The 17,657-nt window shown below is 45.1% G+C and overlaps 1 protein-coding gene across 6 annotated transcripts in view; it reads left to right on the top strand.

The window, feature by feature from the left end:
• nbeaa (neurobeachin a) overlaps positions 1-17,657 on the top strand; it is a 988,762-nt gene that overhangs the window by 318,693 nt on the left and 652,412 nt on the right. For all 6 annotated transcript variants that reach the window (XM_068033481.1, XM_068033479.1, XM_068033480.1 and 3 more), the window contains one exon: positions 12,092-12,222. In XM_068033481.1, the coding sequence (XP_067889582.1) occupies positions 12,092-12,222 (131 nt within the window). The remainder of the gene's footprint in view (positions 1-12,091; positions 12,223-17,657) is intronic.

Below are 17,657 nucleotides of genomic sequence, written 5' to 3'. Positions count from 1 at the left end.
CAAACAGTTTCTTCCTATCTACTCTGCCTAGACCCGTCATGATTTTGAATACCTCTATCCAATTTCCACTCAACCTTCTCTTTTCTAGGGAGAACAACTCCTCCTTAGACAATCTATCAATTAAGTGCCTCGTCCCTGAAACCATTCTCGCAAATCTATTCTGCACCCTATCTAAAGTCTTCACATCCTTCCGAAAGTGTTGTGCTTAGAATTAGACTCAATACTTCAGTTGAGGCCAAACTAGTGTTTTATAAAGGTTCATCATAACTTCCTTGATTTTGTACTCTGTGCCTCTGTTTATAAAGCCCAGGATTCCATATGCCTTTTAACCACTTTCTCATCCTGCCCTGCCATCTTCAATGATTTGTGCACACATACCCCCAGTCTCTGTTCTTGCACCCCTTTAGAATTGTAACCTTTATTTTATATTGCCTCTCCTCAGTCATCGTACCAAAATGTATCACTTTGCATTTCTCTGCATTAAATTTTATCTATCATGTGTCTGTCCATAGCATCAACCTGTCTATGTCCTTTTGAAGTCTGTCACTATCTTTCTCACAGTTCACTATACTTCCAAGTTTTGTGTCGTCTGCAGATTTTGAAATTGTGTCCTGTACACCCAAGTCCAAGTCATTAATACAGATCAAGAAAAGCAGCACTCCTTGTACTGACCCCTGGGGAACCCCACTGTATACCTTCCTGCAGTCTGAAAAACAACTGTTCACCTCTACTCTGTTTCCTATGGATGGTAGCATAGTGGTAATGTTACTGGACTAGTAATCCAGAGGCCTGGACTAATGTTGCAGAGACATGAGTTCAGATCCCACCACGACAGTTGGAGGAATTTAAATCCATTAATTAATAAATCTGAAATAAAATGCTAGTTTCATGAATAGTGATCATGAAAATCCTGGTTTGTCGTAAACACCCATTTGGTTCACTTCAGGGGAGGAAATCTGCCCTTTAAAGATGGGGATCCTGCCTCCAGGAGCTGGCCGGCAGCTCAGCAGTATTGGCAGCACCACCAGGAGCAGTGGCCACTGCCGGTACTGCACCAGGCCTTGGACCCAAGACCAGTGCTGGAGATCCAGACCTGAAGTAAGCGAAGCAGAGTCGCTGGGACCAGTCCGAGAGACTCTGGCGATGGGGCTGGGAGGGTGGGCGTTGAGTACTGGGGGAGGGGGTGTCCAGGGAGGTGGGTTGTTTGCTGGCGGGGCCCCTCCGTGGGCTACAGATTTCCCAAAGAGAAGGGCCCCACCCCCCAAGCCAGCAGAGAGGTTGTCTCGTTTTACTGGGCAACCTCTCTGCGTGGCAGAGGCCAATTTTCCCCCCCCCCACCCAACCCCCTCTGCCACTGGTTTAATGCCAGAGGCGGAAGTGGTGGGGGGTGGGGGGAAGAGACCCTTAAGTGGCTGTTAATAGGCCTCTTAAGGGCCTCAATTGGCCTCTGGGCAAGAAGGCTGCCTTCGGACTGTCCCATCCCAACTAAATTGCGTGTGATGGGAAGGTGACAGGCCCTTTGCCTCCCTGCCTGTCGCAATTCTTTGGGACCCCTCTCCTAGCCCATCTCTAGGGAGCCATAAAATCCAGCCCTTAATTCCAAGGTGATGGCGAGGAAAAAAGGGGCAGAAACATACCCTCAGGCCTCTGCCATACTGCCTGAGATTTCCTGGGGATCCTAAAATTAGGTTATTAGGCCTATACCTGGAACGATGATACAATGTTAATGAGATGGGAAGGAAGCATCTTCAGTAACTTACCTTATTTTTCTACCTAGCTGACTGTTGGGCACTCCAAAAAAGATGTGCAAAATGATTCCAGGGTAATTTCCTCTCATCCTTGTAATAATCTTCAAATCTTCTATCTGCTGGGGCAGATGGACATTTAGGCCATGCCTCCAGGGGAGGCAGTGGCCTACTGGTAATGTCACTAGAATAGCCATCCAGAGGCCCAGGCAATGCTCTGGGAACATGGGTTCAGATTCCTCCATGGCAGCTGGTCGAATTAAAATTCAGTTAATAAAATCTGGAATTTTTTTAAAAAGCTAGTCTCAGTAATGGTGACCATGAAACCATTGTCGATTGTTGTAAGAACCCATCTGGTTCACTAATGTCCTTTACAGAAGGAAATCTGCCATCCTTACCTGGTCTGGCCCACATGTGACTCCAGACCCACAGCAATGTGGTTGACTCGTCAATGCCCTCTGAAATGGCCGAGGAAGCCACTCAGTAGCACCAAACTGCTAGAGAAAAGTCTAAAAGGAATGAAACCGGACAGACAACTCGGCATCAACCTTGGCACCGGAAACGACCTCGGCACACCCAACCTGTTGACTCTGCAAAGTCCTCCTTACTAACATCTGGGGGCTTGTGCTAAAATTGGGAGAGGTGTTCCATGAACTAGTCAAGCAACAGCCTGACATAGTCATACTCACGGAATCATACCTTACAGACAATGTCCCAGACATCACTGTCACCTTCCCTGGGTATGTCCTGCCCCACCAACAGGACAGACCCTCCAGAGGTGGCGGCACAGTAGTATGCAGTCGGGAGGGTGTTGCCCTGGTAGTCCTCAGCATTGACTCTGGACCCCATGAAGTCTTATGGTATCAGGTCAAACATGGGCATGGAAAGCTCCTGCTGATTACCACCTACTGCCCTCCGCCTCGACTGATGAATCAGTGCTTCTCCATGTTGAACACCAATTGGAAGAAGCACTGAGGGTAGCAAGGGCACAGAATGTTCTCTGGGTGGGGGACTTCAATGTCCATCACCAAGAGTGGCTTGGTAGCACCACTACTGACTGAACTGGCCGAGTCTTAAAGGACATAGCTGCTAGACTAGGTCTGCGGCAGGTGGTGAGGGAGCCATCAAGAAGGAAAAACCTACTTGGCCTCATCCTCAACAATTTACCTGTCGCAGATGCATTTGTCCTTGACAGTATTGATAGGAGTGACAACCGCACAGTCTTTGTGGAGACGAGGTCCCGTCTTCACATTAAGGATACCCATCATTGTGTTGTGTGGCACTACCATCGTGCTAAATGGGAGAGATTTTGAACAGATCTAGCAACTCAAAACTGAGCATCCATGAGGCGCTGTGAGCCATCAGCAGCAGCAGAATTGTATTCAACCACAATCTGTAGCCTCATGGCCCAGCATATCCCCCACTCTATCATTGCAAGCAAGCTGGGCGATAAAATTGGTTCAATGAAGAATGCAGGAGGGTGTGCGAGGAGCAGCACCAGGCATACCTAAAAATGAGGTGTCAACCTGGTGAAGCTACAACACAGGACTACATGCATGCCAAACAGCGGAAGCAGCATGCGATAGAGCTAAGCGATCGGACAACCAATGGATCAGATTTAAGCTCTGCAGTCCTGCCACATCCATTTGTGAATGGTGGTGGATAATTAAACAACTAACAGGCAGGAGGAGGAGGAGCTGGAGGAGGAGACTCCACAAATATCCCCATCCTCAATGATGGGGGAGTCCAGCACATCAGTGCAAAAGACAAGACCGAAGCATTTACAACCATCTTCAGCCAGAAGTGCCGAGTGGATGATCCATCTCGGCCTCCTTCTGAGGTCCCCAGCATCACAGATGCCAGTCTTCAGGCAATTTGATTCACTGCACATGATATCAAGAAACGGCTGCAAGCACTGGATATTGCAAAGGCTATGGGCCTTGGCATCATTCCGGCAATAGTACTGAAAACTTGTGCTCCAGAACTCGCTGCACCCCTAGCCAATCTGCTCCAGTACAGCTACAACAGTGGCATTTACCTGACAATGTGGAAGGTTGCCCAGGTATGTCCTGTACACACAAGCAGGACATATCCAACCCAGCCAAGTACGGCTTCATCAGTCTAACTCTCGATCATCAGCAAAGTGATGGAAGGTGTCATTAGCAGTGCCATCAAGTGGCACTTGCTCAGCAATAACTTGCTCACTGACGCTCAGTTTGGGTTCCGCCATGGCCACTCAGTTCCTGACTTCCTTATAGCATTAGACCAAACATGGACAAAAGAGCTGAACTCCAGAGATGAGGTGAGAGTGACTGGCTTTGACATCAAGACAGCATTTGGCTGAGTGTGGCATCAAGGAGCGGTAGAAAAACTGGAGTCAATGGGAATTGGGGGAAAACTGTCCACTGGTTGGCGTCATATCTAGCACAAAGGAGGAGGTTGTTGGAGGTCAATAACCACAGATCCAGGACATCACTGCAGGATTTCCTCAAGCTAGTGTTCTTGGCCAACCATCTTCAGCTGCTTCATCAATGACCTTCCCTCCATCATAAGGTCAGAAGTGGGGATGTTCACTGATGATTGCACAATGGTCAGCGCCATTCATGACTTCTCAGATACTGAAGTGGTCCGTGTCCATATGCAGCATGACCTGGACAACATTCAGGCTGATAAGTAGCAAGTTACAATCGTGCCATACAAATGCAAGGCAATGACCATCTTTATTTAGTTTTAGTTTTTAGTTTTAGAGGTACCGCACTGAAACAGGCCCTTCGGCCCACCGAGTCTGTGCCGACCATCAACCACCCATTTATACTAATCCTACACTAATCCCATATTCCTACCACATCCCCACCTGTCCCTATATTTCCCTACCACCTACCTATACTAGGGGCAATTTATAATGGCCAATTAACCTATCAACCTGCAAGTCTTTGGCATGTGGGAGGAAACCGGAGCACCCGGAGGAAACCCACGCAGACACAGGGAGAACTTGCAAACTCCACACAGGCAGTACCCAGAGTTGAACCCTGGTCGCTGGAGCTGTGAGGCTGTGGTGCTAACCACTGCACCACTGTGCCGCCCCGTTAGTTTATTTATTTTATTTTTATTTATTTTATTTAGAGATACAGCACTGAAACAGGCCCTTCGGCCCACCAAGTCTGTGCTGACCATCAACCACCCATTTTATACTAATCCTACATTAATCCCATATTCCCTACCACATCCCCACAATTCTCCTACCACCTATCTACGGTAGGGGCAATTTACAATGGCCAATTTACCTATCAACCTGCAAGTCTTTGGCTGTGGGAGGAAACCGGAGCACCCAGCGGAAACCCACGCGGTCACAGGGAGAACTTGCAAACTCCACACAGGCAGTACCCAGAATCGAACCCAGGTCACTGGAGCTGTGAGGCTGCGGTGCTAACCACTGCGCCACTGTGCCGCCCAAGAGAGAATCCAGTCATCTCCCCATGACATTCAATGGCACTACCATCACTGAATCCCCCACTATCAACATGGTGGGGGTTACCATTGACCAGAAACTGAATTGGACCAGCTTGCTTAATTGGCACCCCATCTACCACCTTAAACCTTCACTCCCTCCACCATTGACGCATAGTCGTAGCAGTGTGTACCATCTACAAGATGCAGTGCAGCAACTCACCAAGGCTCCTTCAACAGCATCTTCCAAGCCTGTGACCTCTACTACCTAGAAGGACAAAGGCATCAGATGCATGGGCACACCACCACCTGCAAGTTCCCCTCCAAACCACACACCATCCTGACTTGGAACTGTTTCACCGTTCCTTCATTGTCACTGGTCGAACTCCTGGAACTCCCTTCCTAAAAGCACTGTGGATGTACCTACACCCCATGGACTGCAGTGATTCAAGAAGGCAGCTCACCACCACCTTCTTGAGGGCAATTCGGGATGGACAATAAATACTGTCCAAGCCAGTGACACCCACATCCCATGAAAGAAAAAAAATATTTCAGGCCAGTAAACCTGACTGTTCTTCTATTTGTACATTGCAGTGCCTGTCAGCGTCCCAATGCGGGAAATCTGTCCTTTTTTTTCAGATTTTAACTTTGCAATATTTATACTGTCAAAAATTATTTAATTGTATGTATGCTGCATGAGTAATTATGACAGAAAATGTAGTCCCCCCAGCATTACAAGAGCTGATATTTTTAATACAGTTTGTTATTTCTTTAAGCGTGAAATGATTGAAACTGGCTGTCAAAAGTGCTACTAAGCTTTTGGGATCAGAAATCCCAGTCATGGGAACTTTGTTCCCATTTTTCTGTCACTTGCAATTCAGAGTTGAAAGGGGCAAAAGGAAAACTTTGAAATGGGCAGAAATATACAAGATCATCAGAACTGTTGTGAAAATAAGGTTTTACATTCTATACTTCATTGTAGAGCGCTTAGTAGAGGAGAAGGAGGAGGAGAGTTTCCGCAGTCAACTAAGTTATATAAGAACACGAGAGAGCACAGGACCGGCAAAACACCACCTGGCAAGAAAACTAATCACTTCTCAATTGCCCTTGTCCTGAATTATCTATCCACCTGCTATTCCACACGTTTGTCACTTTTTGCATAATGTAGTTAAATCTATATTGTTGCACCTCCCCCTTTATATGCTTGAGCCTGTATGCCCCACTTCCAGTGTTTAAGATCAGATTTACTGTTTTGAGACATTTTGAAATCAAAGTTATAGTATGGTTGAAAATCTTTCCAAGTTCAGGTGATTGTTCCTCCTGTATTTTACTGTAGCTATAGTGCTGAGATCAGTAGCATCAGTAAATCAGTAGTAATTGATTCCTGGCTGTAATATTTAAAAATTTTTGGAAGTGCAAGAAAGAGTATCTGTACTTTTGATACATTTAAAATGGCTTTGAACACTTTATAAAAGTTTTGCAGACATTGGAATTATACTGTATATGCTGTCTATATATTAAAGAAATCAAGGGATATGGGTATAGTGCAGGAAAATGGCATTGAGGTAGAAAATCATCCATGATCTAGTTGAATGGTGGACAGGCTCGAGGGGCCGAATAGCTTACTCCTGCTCCTGTGTTCAGGAGGTGATGGAATACTGTCTACTTGCCTGGATGAGTGCAGCTCCAACACTCAAGAAGCTGATCACCATCCAGGACAAAACAGCCCGTTTGATTGGCACCCTATTCAGCACCTTAAGCATGCACTTCCTCCACCACAGGCACACCATAGCTGCAGTGTGTAATATCTGCAAGATACACTACAGCAATTCGCCAAGCCTCCCTCGACAACAGCCTTCAATATCATGACCTCTACCACCTGGAAGAACAAGGGCAGCACTTGCATGGGAACATCGCAACCTGCAAGTCACACGCCATCCTGGTGTGGAAATATATTGCTGGATCAAAATCCTGGAACTCCCTACCTAACATACTGTGGGTGTGCCTACACCACGTGGACTGCAGCTCACTACCACCTTCTTGATGACAATCGGGAATGGGCATTAAATGCTGGTCTTGACAGCGCTCTCCACATCACGTGAACGAATAAAAAATCTAAGATCCCTGTCACTCGGGATCAGCCTCATAATTGTTTTCTGCATTGCCTCCATCATCCTAATGTTTCCCATGTTTCTCAGTGACCAGTAGCGGATACAGTAATCCAGTTATAGTCTGACCAGAGCAGTGTACAGTTTGCTTATGACTTCCTTTGACTTTCATTCTACTGTTTTGTCCACATTGTTTAACATTCTATCTTACTGCTCTACATTAGTTAGATATGTTGAGCATTAAGCCTACCAAGACTCCTATGTCTCTTAAACTTCACCCTTTGCTACTTCAGTGAGTAGCCATTTTCCTACATTCAGCATTTGAAATGTGCATGCGTTCTTTTTATCTGTCATTGTTTGTTCCACGTATTTTGTTCAACCCAGTTCTGTTTTCCCATATTTTTTCACAACTGGAGTTCACCTACTAGTATCAGTTTATTGTTAAAGAAGGAACTTGCATTTTTGTAGCACCTTATCACATCCTCAGAATATCTGTAGGGATTTATAATCAATTGATTACTTTTGTTACAAAAGCAACATACTACAAATGCTGGAAATCCGAAATAAAAACAGAAAATGCTGGAAATACTCAGCAAGTCTGGCAGCATCTGTGGAGAGAGAGAAACAGAGTTAATGTTTCAGGTCGATGACCCTTCATCAGACAAATGTGGCAGCCAATTTACACACAGCTGTGTCTTATAAATGGCATAGTTGATAGTGTTTTGGTGCAGTTTGGAGGAAAGAATATTAGTCAGGAAACTGGGAGACTGATCAATTCTTCTTTGAATAGTACCATGAGATCGTATCTGTCCAACAGACAGGGCTTCAATTTAACATCTTATCCAAACGTTGGCACTTTCAACAATGCAGAGCTAGGATGTGTATTTTTGTTGTAATGCAGACAAAGGCTGCAGTCCAGTTTCTTTTACATGCCAAGGAGGAGTTTTTGGACATGGCAGAAAACATTTTGCTTATTTATTAGTATGCTCACAGATAACACATGATGATGATTTGCTATAGAAGAATGCATATCATAGCCAGTTGACCTCAACCTTCTTTCTCCTCTCTGTCTCTCTCCTCCTTCTGTTCCTCCTTCTAACTTACGTTTCGGCTGTGGCTCAGTTGGTAGCACTCTTGCCTCTGAGTCAGAAGGTTGTGGGTTCAAGTCCCATTGTAGAACTTGAGCACAAAAATCATGGTTGACACTCCAGTGTAGTGCTGAAGGAGTATTGCACTGTCAGAGGTGCTGTCTTTCAGATGAGGCATTAAACCAAGGCCCCGTCTACCTTCTCAGGTGGACATAAAAGATCCAATGGCAGTATTTCAAAGAAGAGCAGGGGCGTTCTCCTTGGTGTCCTGGCCAATGTTTATCCCTCAATCTACATCACAAAAACAGGTTGTCTGGTCATTATCATATTTTTGTTTGTAGGAGCTTGCTCTGCATAAATTAGCTGCCATGTTTCCTACATTATAATAGTGACGACACCACAAAAATATTCCATTGACCTTAAAGCACTTTGAGACATCTGGTGGTTAGGAAAGTTGCTATATAAATATAAGTCTTTTTTATGGCTATGATCCCACCCGTTTATACTGTTTCTACCAGTGCTAATCTGCAGGTATCTGTATTTCATAACTGTTTACCCACTTTTGATACCAGTCTATATCTGTCTTAGAGCCATTATGGCACAGAAGGAGGCCATTCGGCCCATCGAGTCCATGACACCTCTCTCTAGAGCAATCCAATTAGTCCCATTTCCCTACTCTCTCCCCATAGCTCTGCAAATTTATTTCCCTCAAGTGCCCATCCAATTTCCTTTTGAAATCATTCATTGTCTCCACTTCCACCATCCTTGTAGGCAGCAAGTTCCAGGTCATTACAACTGGCTGCATAAAAAAGTTTTTCTGCACATCCCCTGCACCTCTTGCGCAAAAGCATAAATCTATGTCTCCTAGTCCTTGTCCCATCAGCTAAAGGAAACAGCTTTTTTTGTCTACCTTATCTAAACCTGTCGTAATCTTGTACACCTCTAACAAATCTCTCCCCGACCTCCTTTGTTCCAAGGAGAACAACCCAGCTTCTCCTAACTAAACTTGTCGCTAAAATCCCTCATCCCTGGAACCATTCTGGTAAATCCCCTCTCACAGACCCTTTCATCTTTCCTGAAGTGTGGTGACCAGAACTGGATGCAATACTCTAGTTGTGGCCTAACCAGGGCTTTATAAAGGTTCAGCATAACTTCCCTGCTTTTGTACTCAATACCTCTATTTATGAAGCCCAAGATTCCTTATGCTTTGCTAACTACTCTCTCAGTATATCCTGCCACTTTTAAAGATCCCCAGGTCCCTCTGTCCCTGTGCACTCTTTAGAATTGTGCTATTTTGCCTCCCCCTATCCCTTCTGCCAAAATGCATCATCTCACAATTTTCTGTACTAAATTCCATCTTCCATTTGTCTTCCCATTCTGCTGGACTATTTCCTGTTGCAGTCGATTGGTATCATCTTCAGTGTCTGCCATGCCTCCAAGTTTGGTATCATTGGCAAATTTGACTCTGTGTTCGCTCTGTTGTCTGTCCTTAAGCCAATTTTTTTATTCAAGCTGATACTGACCCTGTAATTCCATGAGCGTCAGTTTTGTTAACCAACCTTTCATGTGTACTTTGTCTTTGAAGATGTTTCAGGCTACCTAAACATTTGTCTTTCTATTCTGGCATCCATGGTTCCAAGACTAATAAACTAGTGTTTAGGATTAGCTAGGAAAAAATTTAACATGAGCCACATAAGGAGACCAAATGCTTGGTCAAAGAGATGGGTTTTAAGGAGTGATTTAAAGGAGGAGGGAGAGTGGAGTGTCAGAGAGGCTTAGGGGGTATTTTGAAGCTTAGGGCCTAGGCAGCTGATGGCACAGCCGCCAATGGCGGAGCAATGAAATTCGGGGATGCACCAGAGACCAGAATTGGAGGAGTTCCGAGATTTTGGAGGGTTGTAGAGCTGGTGGAATTTACAGAGATGGGAAGGGGTGAGGCCACGGAGGGATTTGAGCGTAAGAACGAGAATTTTAATATCAAGGCATTGCCGGACTAGGAGCCAATGAAAGTCAGCAAGCGCATGGGTGATGGCTGAATGAGACTTGGTGGGGGTTAGGATATGAATAGGTTATGGGTGGCGCAGTGGTTAGCACCGCAGCCTCACAGCTCCAGCGACCCGGGTTCAGTTCTGGGTACTGCCTGTATGGAGTTTGCAAGTTCTCCCTGTGACTGCGGGGGTTTCCGCCGGGTGCTGCGGTTTCCTCCCGCAGCCAAAGACTTGCAGGTTGATAGGTAAATTGGCCATTGTAAATTGCCCCTAGTGTAGGTAGGCGGTAGGAGAATGGTGGGGATGTGGTAGGGAATATGGGATTAATGTAGGATTAGTATAAATGGGTGGTTGTTGGTTGGCACAGACTCGGTGGGCCGAAGGGCCTGTTTCAGTGCTGTATCACTAAATAAATAGTAGAGTTTTGGATGATAAAGGATGGAAGGTGGGAGTTCAGCAAGGAGAGCTTTGGAAAAGTCGAGCCTAGATAGTTTAACCTCTAAACGCCATGTTTAGCCTGGCCCACAAGCTAACTGCTCACAACCTGTGTACAGCAATTGCCGCCTGCATCATTTACAGAATTCGAGGTTTAGGTCTTCACCTCTAGAGGTTACTATCAAAATGGAACTTAATGCAAGTGGATTATTTTACTACATCTGAATTTTAATCTCTAACAGCAATGCTCTCTCAAGACTGCACTGAAGTGTTGGCTGGATTATGTGAATAAGTGCTGTAGTAGGACTTGAATCCACAACCTCTGACTCAGAGGTGATTGCTACTGACTGAATCAAACTGACAGTATATTTCCTGTCTTGTTTTTCTTTCTGCAGTATTTTAGCTTCATCCTTTCTTTTGCACTATAATTCACTTCTCTTTCTGCTGATCCTTGTTTAACCTACCTCAGAAAATAGAATCATAGAATAGTTACAGCACAGAAGGAGGCCATTCGGCTTATCCAGTCCATGGCAGCTCTCTGCAAGAGCAATTCAGCTAGTCCTATTCCCCGCCTTTTCTCTGTAGCCCTGCATTTTTTTTTCTCTTTAGGTGCTTATCCAATTCCCTTTTGAAAGCCACAGTTGAATCTACCTCCCACCACCCTTCAGGCACTGCATTCCAGATTTTAACCACTAGCTGTGTAAAAACCTTTTTTGTCATGTCGCCTTTGGTCCTTTTGCCAATCACCTTAACCCTGTGTCAATGGGAACAATTTCTCCCTACCAACTCTGTCTAGACTAGTCATGATTTTGAAAACTGCTATCAAATCCCCTCTCAACCTTCTCTAAACAGAACTAAATAGAAACATTGAAAAACTTACAGCTCAGAATGAAGCCATTTGGCCCATCATGTCTGGGCCAGCCGAAAAAGAGTTATCCAGCCTGAAATCTTCCAGTGTTGCCCTGCTGAATGAATCCATCCACATGTAGTGATAACTGAACATTTTTCTCCTGTTAGGAATTGGAAACACTTAATTCAGTGTCAGTTTCTCGATCTTGTACTTACTGCTTAGAATTCTTTCACTGTCCATGCTGTTCAGTACGTGGGCACCTTGTTTGTCAGAAATTTTACAATTAAGTCCTTAGTACAGTAATTGATGTGAAGCTTTTCTTTTAGTTTTCTGTATTTTATTTTGTATGTTTTAAATTTCTGATTTAAAGCTGTAAACTTGAGAAGTAAAATGATTGTACGAATAACTTTGTCCAACTATGCTCTTCCAGTTTGTTGTGTTGCCGTGAGAAATTGCCTGGAATGTCGCCAGAGACAAAGGGACAGGATGGCAAAGACTTCACTAGCTAGCAATAAGCCCCAAGAGAATCTTCAGAGTATAACAGCATCCAATGCAGCCAAGGTAACACAACATAGGACATATATTGTGTATTACATTTTGTCTTTTAGTCTCAAAAAGCTGACTTCCATTTTTGATATGGCATCACAAAAGCTCAATTGTGGCCTACAGATTCCATCATTTCATTTAAATTGAAATTAAAAATGTGAGTAGCTGATCAATAATTTCTGTACACTTTTTAATTTCTTCCCCGTCTTCCAATTTTGCATATTGTTTTGCTTAACACTAGATAAACTGACATCATATATCACTCTGTGTTCAATGGGGTGGGAAGGTAACTATTTCTGTTCCTGTTAATGCTACCCTGATTGTCCACAAAGCAGTACAGAAGGCGCAGGCTGCCTGTTCTTTCATCTTCAGGATTCATAGAAGAGAATACACATCTAACTGCTCAGTGGCAAACTGTTAGCATATCAATGCCTATAATCAATGGGCTGCAAACAAGCAAGTATTTCTCACCACTGTATTTTATATTTGAGTATTTCATAAATACTGTAATGTAGAAAGCTATACATATTCAGCCAATAGAGAGTGACCCCGAGGCACAGTGCAGCTTTCAAGCAGAGAGATCCACGATTGACATGCTGTTCTCCCTTTGCCAACTACAGGAGAAATGCCGTGAACAACAGATGCCCCTCTACATTGCTTTCATAGATCTCAACAAAGCCTTTGACCTCGTCAGCAGACGTGGTCTCTTCAGATTACTGGCAAAGATCGGATGTCCACCAAAGTTACTAAGTATCATCACCTCATTCCATGACAATATGAAAGGCTCAATTCAGCATAGGGGTGCCTCATCAGACTCCTTTCCTATCCTGAGTGGCGTGAAACAGGGCTGTGTTCTCGCACCCACACTTTTTGGGATTTTCTTCTCCCTGCTGCTTTCACATGCGTCCAAGTCTTCTGAAGAAGGAATTTTCCTCCAGGTTGTTCAACCTTGCCCGTCTAAGAGCAAAGTCCAAAGTACGGAAAGTCCTCATTAGGGAACTGCTCTTTGCTGACGATGCTGCAGTAACATCCCACACAGAAGAGTGTCTGCAGAGACTCATCGACAGGATTGCAGCTGCCTGCAACGAAATTGGCCTAACCATCAGCCTCAAGAAAACAAACATCATGGGACAGGACGTCAGAAATGCTCCATCCATCAATATCGGTGACCACGCTTTGGAAGTGGTTCAAGAATTCACTTACCTCGGCTCAACTATCACCAGTAACCTGTCTCTCGATGCAGCAATCAACAAGCACACGGGAAAGGCGTCCGTTGCTATGTCCAGACTCGCCTAGAGGGTGTCAGAAAATGGCGCACTGATACGGAACACAAAAGTCCGAGTGTTTCAAGCCTGTGTCCTCAGTACCTTGATGTACGGCAGTGAGGCCTGGGCAATGTATGACAGCCAAGAGCAACGTCTCAAATCATTCCATCATCGCTGCCTCCGTAGAATCCGTGACATCTGGTGGTAGGACCATATCTCCAACGCAAAAGTCCTCGAGGCGGCCAACATCTCCAGCATATACACCCTACTGAGTCAGCAGCCATTGAGATGCTTGGGAATGTGAGCCGCATGGAAGATGGCAGGATCCCAAAGGACACATTGTACAGCGAGCGCGTCACTGGTATCAGACCCACCGGCCATCCATGTCTCTGCTTTAAAGACGTCTGCAAACACGACATGCAGTCCTGCAACACTGACCACAAGTCAGTTGCCAGTGATCGCCAGAGCTGGCGGACAGCCATAAAGGTAGGGCTAAAGAGTGGCGAGTCGAAGAGACTTAGCAGGTGGCGAGAAAAAAGACAGAAGTGCAAGGAGAGAGCCAACTGTATAAGAGCCCCGGCAACCAATTTTATCTGCAGCGCCTTGGAAGAGTCTGGCACTCTAGAATTGGCCTTTATAGCCACTCCAGGTACTGCTCCACAAACCACTGACCACCTCCAGGCACTTGCCCATTGTCTCTCGAGACAAGGAAGCCAAAGAAGAGAAGAAGAGAGTGATTCATGTACATGCTGTCCACCGTGGTGAGGTTGGTGGCAGGGAGGGCATTTAATCAGGTGGGAAGATGGTGGGTGGGGCTCCTGCTACCATCCTGTCTCCACCCTGATTAAGTCTGTTGCGGGAAGGTCCATGGACGGTCTTCCTTCCCTGCCACCAATTGAGGCCCTTAAGGGGCAATTAATGCCCAATTAAGGGCCTCGTCCCGTCGCCGCTGGTATTAACCCAGCTGCAGGCGGGCTGATGCCACATGGGGAGCACAACATGCAAATGTGTGGGGTGCTCGTGGTCTCCCACGGGGACGTCCCTTGTTCAAAACTCAGTGCCTGATTGAGGGACCCGGCATCAGGAAGGGGTGGGGGGTGGCCCGCTGACAGCCACCCGCTGCCCTTGTTGCCAAGCCTACTACGACCCACCCCACGAAACCCCTCCCGCTATCACTTACCTCCGGCCTGGGTCGCTCCATGATCGTGGGTGTCATTCTGGCAGCAGCCACCGCATCCCTGGTGGCACTGCTGAGCAAAAGAACTGCCAGCCTCTGATTGGCCGACAGCTCTCGGCCTATAGGACTTCCTGCCACCGGGGCTCTGATCCAGTGGAAGGTCAACCACTGTCCTATTAATTGTCTGATTGGCTCATAATTCAGCAGGCCTTCCCCAGAGGAGGCAACGCGGGTCTTTAGCTGGCTGTCCAGCCAATGACCGAGACCCCTGTTGCCTCCATAAAATTCTCTCCATTGCTTCAGATTAGGTCCTAACCCAGGGAAAAGTGATGGTCCTCATTGAAATGAGTGGAGCCACTCTGGTATTTTGGAAATGAATGCAGTCTCTAACCCCCTTCCAGTGGCATCACAGCAGTGGCTTGGGGAAAGTGAGGCAAACAACCGATCACTGTTATACTCGAAAATTAAGTGTATTTTCTCTTAGACAATATGTAAGCAGCTAGCGAGGACTATTTTAATTTTTTGAGTCTCAGAGAAATTATCCTCAGGCAAGAGGGTGAGCAGGTGATCTCCAAGGCTTTCTTCAACGCTGCTCAGAACAGATCAATGAGCCTCATATAGGGGAAGCCAGGAGGAGAGGGTTATTCTCCAGTTTTTCTTATTGCTGTCAAAGTGGCTTGTCACCAATGGACACTTGCTCATAAAAGCACAACAAATATTGAGAACTCAATGTGTGGAATATTGTTGACTGCAAATCTGTTACTGTATGATGCAGCACGTTAGGACTACCATGTCCTTTGTCACCATGCTGCATGATTTTGTCAAATTTCAGCTTCTCACTGTATTTGTACTCGCTCCTCATTTTTAAACCAATAGACTTTAGGGAATAAAATTGAACGTAGAAAAAAAATGATAGTGAATAAGCAACCTGTTTTACACCCCGCTGGCTTTCGATTGAAGTCACCTAGATGAATTTATACCCATATAATATATATGAATTTTCTTTAGGCACAGTAGACAGAGACTCACCAGTCATTAATGTGGGCATTTCTGAGAGCTTGTTTTTGAGTCAATAATTAGCATTACAACAAATGGCTGGAGTGTTATTCTGCTGAGGACACTGAGAAAAGGACCCAAAAAATGCAAGTGAAGATGCAGTCAGAATGAGACCAATTTCTAGTTGGTCATCAAATTCCCATCAATACACTGAAAAACAAAGGAAAAATTAGGAATAAATAATCAGTACACACGTCTGTATGTACTTATGTACTGGCACATTATCAGTTAAAAAAGAGAGAAGCTGATCAACTTGAATGCTTATTTATTTTACCAACTCAGGCAAGACAAAAGCTACCTTTTGTGGGAGACATCACTCGTGCTTACCTGCAGTCCAACTGCTTTGTCATCCAGCTGTCTGAGTATTCAAGTTGAAATACTTAATAAATGCTAACACAAACAATTTTTTATATATCTAATGGCAAATCACAATTGCTAAACAATTTACTTGCACATTATGTTTCAAGGAAATACTCTATCATTGGCAACTGTGGCTTCAACTGACTCGGCCTTAAGCTCTGGAATTTGATCCTAAACCTCTCCGCCTCTATACCTTTCTCTCCTGCTTTAAGACTCTCCTTAAAAGCTACCTCTTTGTCCAAGCTTTTGGTTATCTGCGCAAATATCTACTTGGCTGCTGTTAAACATTGTTTGATAATGCTCCTGTGAAGCAACTTAGGACGTTTAATTATGTTGAAATCCACGTTGTTGTTGCATATGCAATTGCCATGCACATTTGTCAAATATTTGAGCCACTAACTACAAATTTCCTGTCTTTCATATTGTCACATTTTGAAGAAGTTGTTTGCATTCCATTCCTAAATTCTTACATTCCGTCACTTCAAGTCTCCCCAAAATATGCAGCATTTTCATGGTGGTGTGGGGACAAATAGGCTACTGGTTTCCAAGAATCTGTCAGTACAACGCTTGAGTTTGCACAGGAATGGCCTGCCGTGATTCATCCTATGGCATCCTTTCTATTGTTGGAGCATTACCTAGCATTAAACATAATCTCCTAAGAGCTCAGATCATCATGCAGAATCACAAAGTCCACATACTGCAATCCATATTGCTCCAACCAAAATGACGCCTTGTTGTTATTTCAAGTAACTTCGAATTTTTAAATTAGCTTCTTTGAAGCTGTTTAGGTAAGTACTTTTATTAAAGCAATTAGACATTTCTTGTAGTATTTCACACAGGGAGTTAAGATGCAGGGCATTTTTCAGGAGGAGGGAGAAAATAGAGAAGAAGGGTGAAGAGGAGGGAATGGAGGAGGCGAGGGAACAGAGGACGAGAGAAGTGGGGAGCAGGAGGAATATGGGGGAAGGGAGGAGAGAGAAGTGGGGAGGAATGGTGATGGAGTGGGTTGGGATGGAATAGGAGACTGGAGAAGGCGGGGGCTTGTATTTTGAGGAGAGGGGAAGAGAGAGGGAGGGGGCGGAGTAAAGCAAAGGAATAGGCAAATGGAGGGGGAGAAATAGGACTCAGTGGTGGTGTCTACAGCCTAGTTTGCCCTTGGATGCCAGTGGACTATTTTGGCCTCCATGAGATAGCGGGGCTGGTGGGAAAGGTTTTGGCCTCAATTGGAGGGCGTTCCAGAGGCAAATTTGACCACAGAGTGGTGGGAAGGGGAGAGGGAGTGAGGGGTGAGGTGACAGGAGGAACAAAAGGGGCGAGAAAAGGAGGGGAGGAAGTGAAGACTGGAGAAAGGGTCAATGAAGGGAAGGTGCCACAGAGAAGGAAAGCAGAATGAAGGAATGGGGAGAGAAGTACTGGAAGGGGGAAAGAAGGGCTGTGCTGGAGATGCAAAGTACTACCACTGGTGCAGTACTGTTAGAATGTGGAAACCATTTACTGTTTTTTCATGACTAGTAAATGGTTCTGTTCTCTTTTGAAAGGTAAAATTCTATATAAACATATTTCAAGAAATCTCATCTCATGTTTGAATGAGC

The sequence above is a fragment of the Heterodontus francisci genome, chromosome 6 (genome assembly GCF_036365525.1).
Source record: "Heterodontus francisci isolate sHetFra1 chromosome 6, sHetFra1.hap1, whole genome shotgun sequence".
Taxonomy (NCBI): Eukaryota; Metazoa; Chordata; class Chondrichthyes; order Heterodontiformes; family Heterodontidae; genus Heterodontus; species Heterodontus francisci.
The sequence above is the reverse complement of the archived record's forward strand: the minus strand, read 5'-3'. Positions and strand labels throughout refer to the sequence as shown.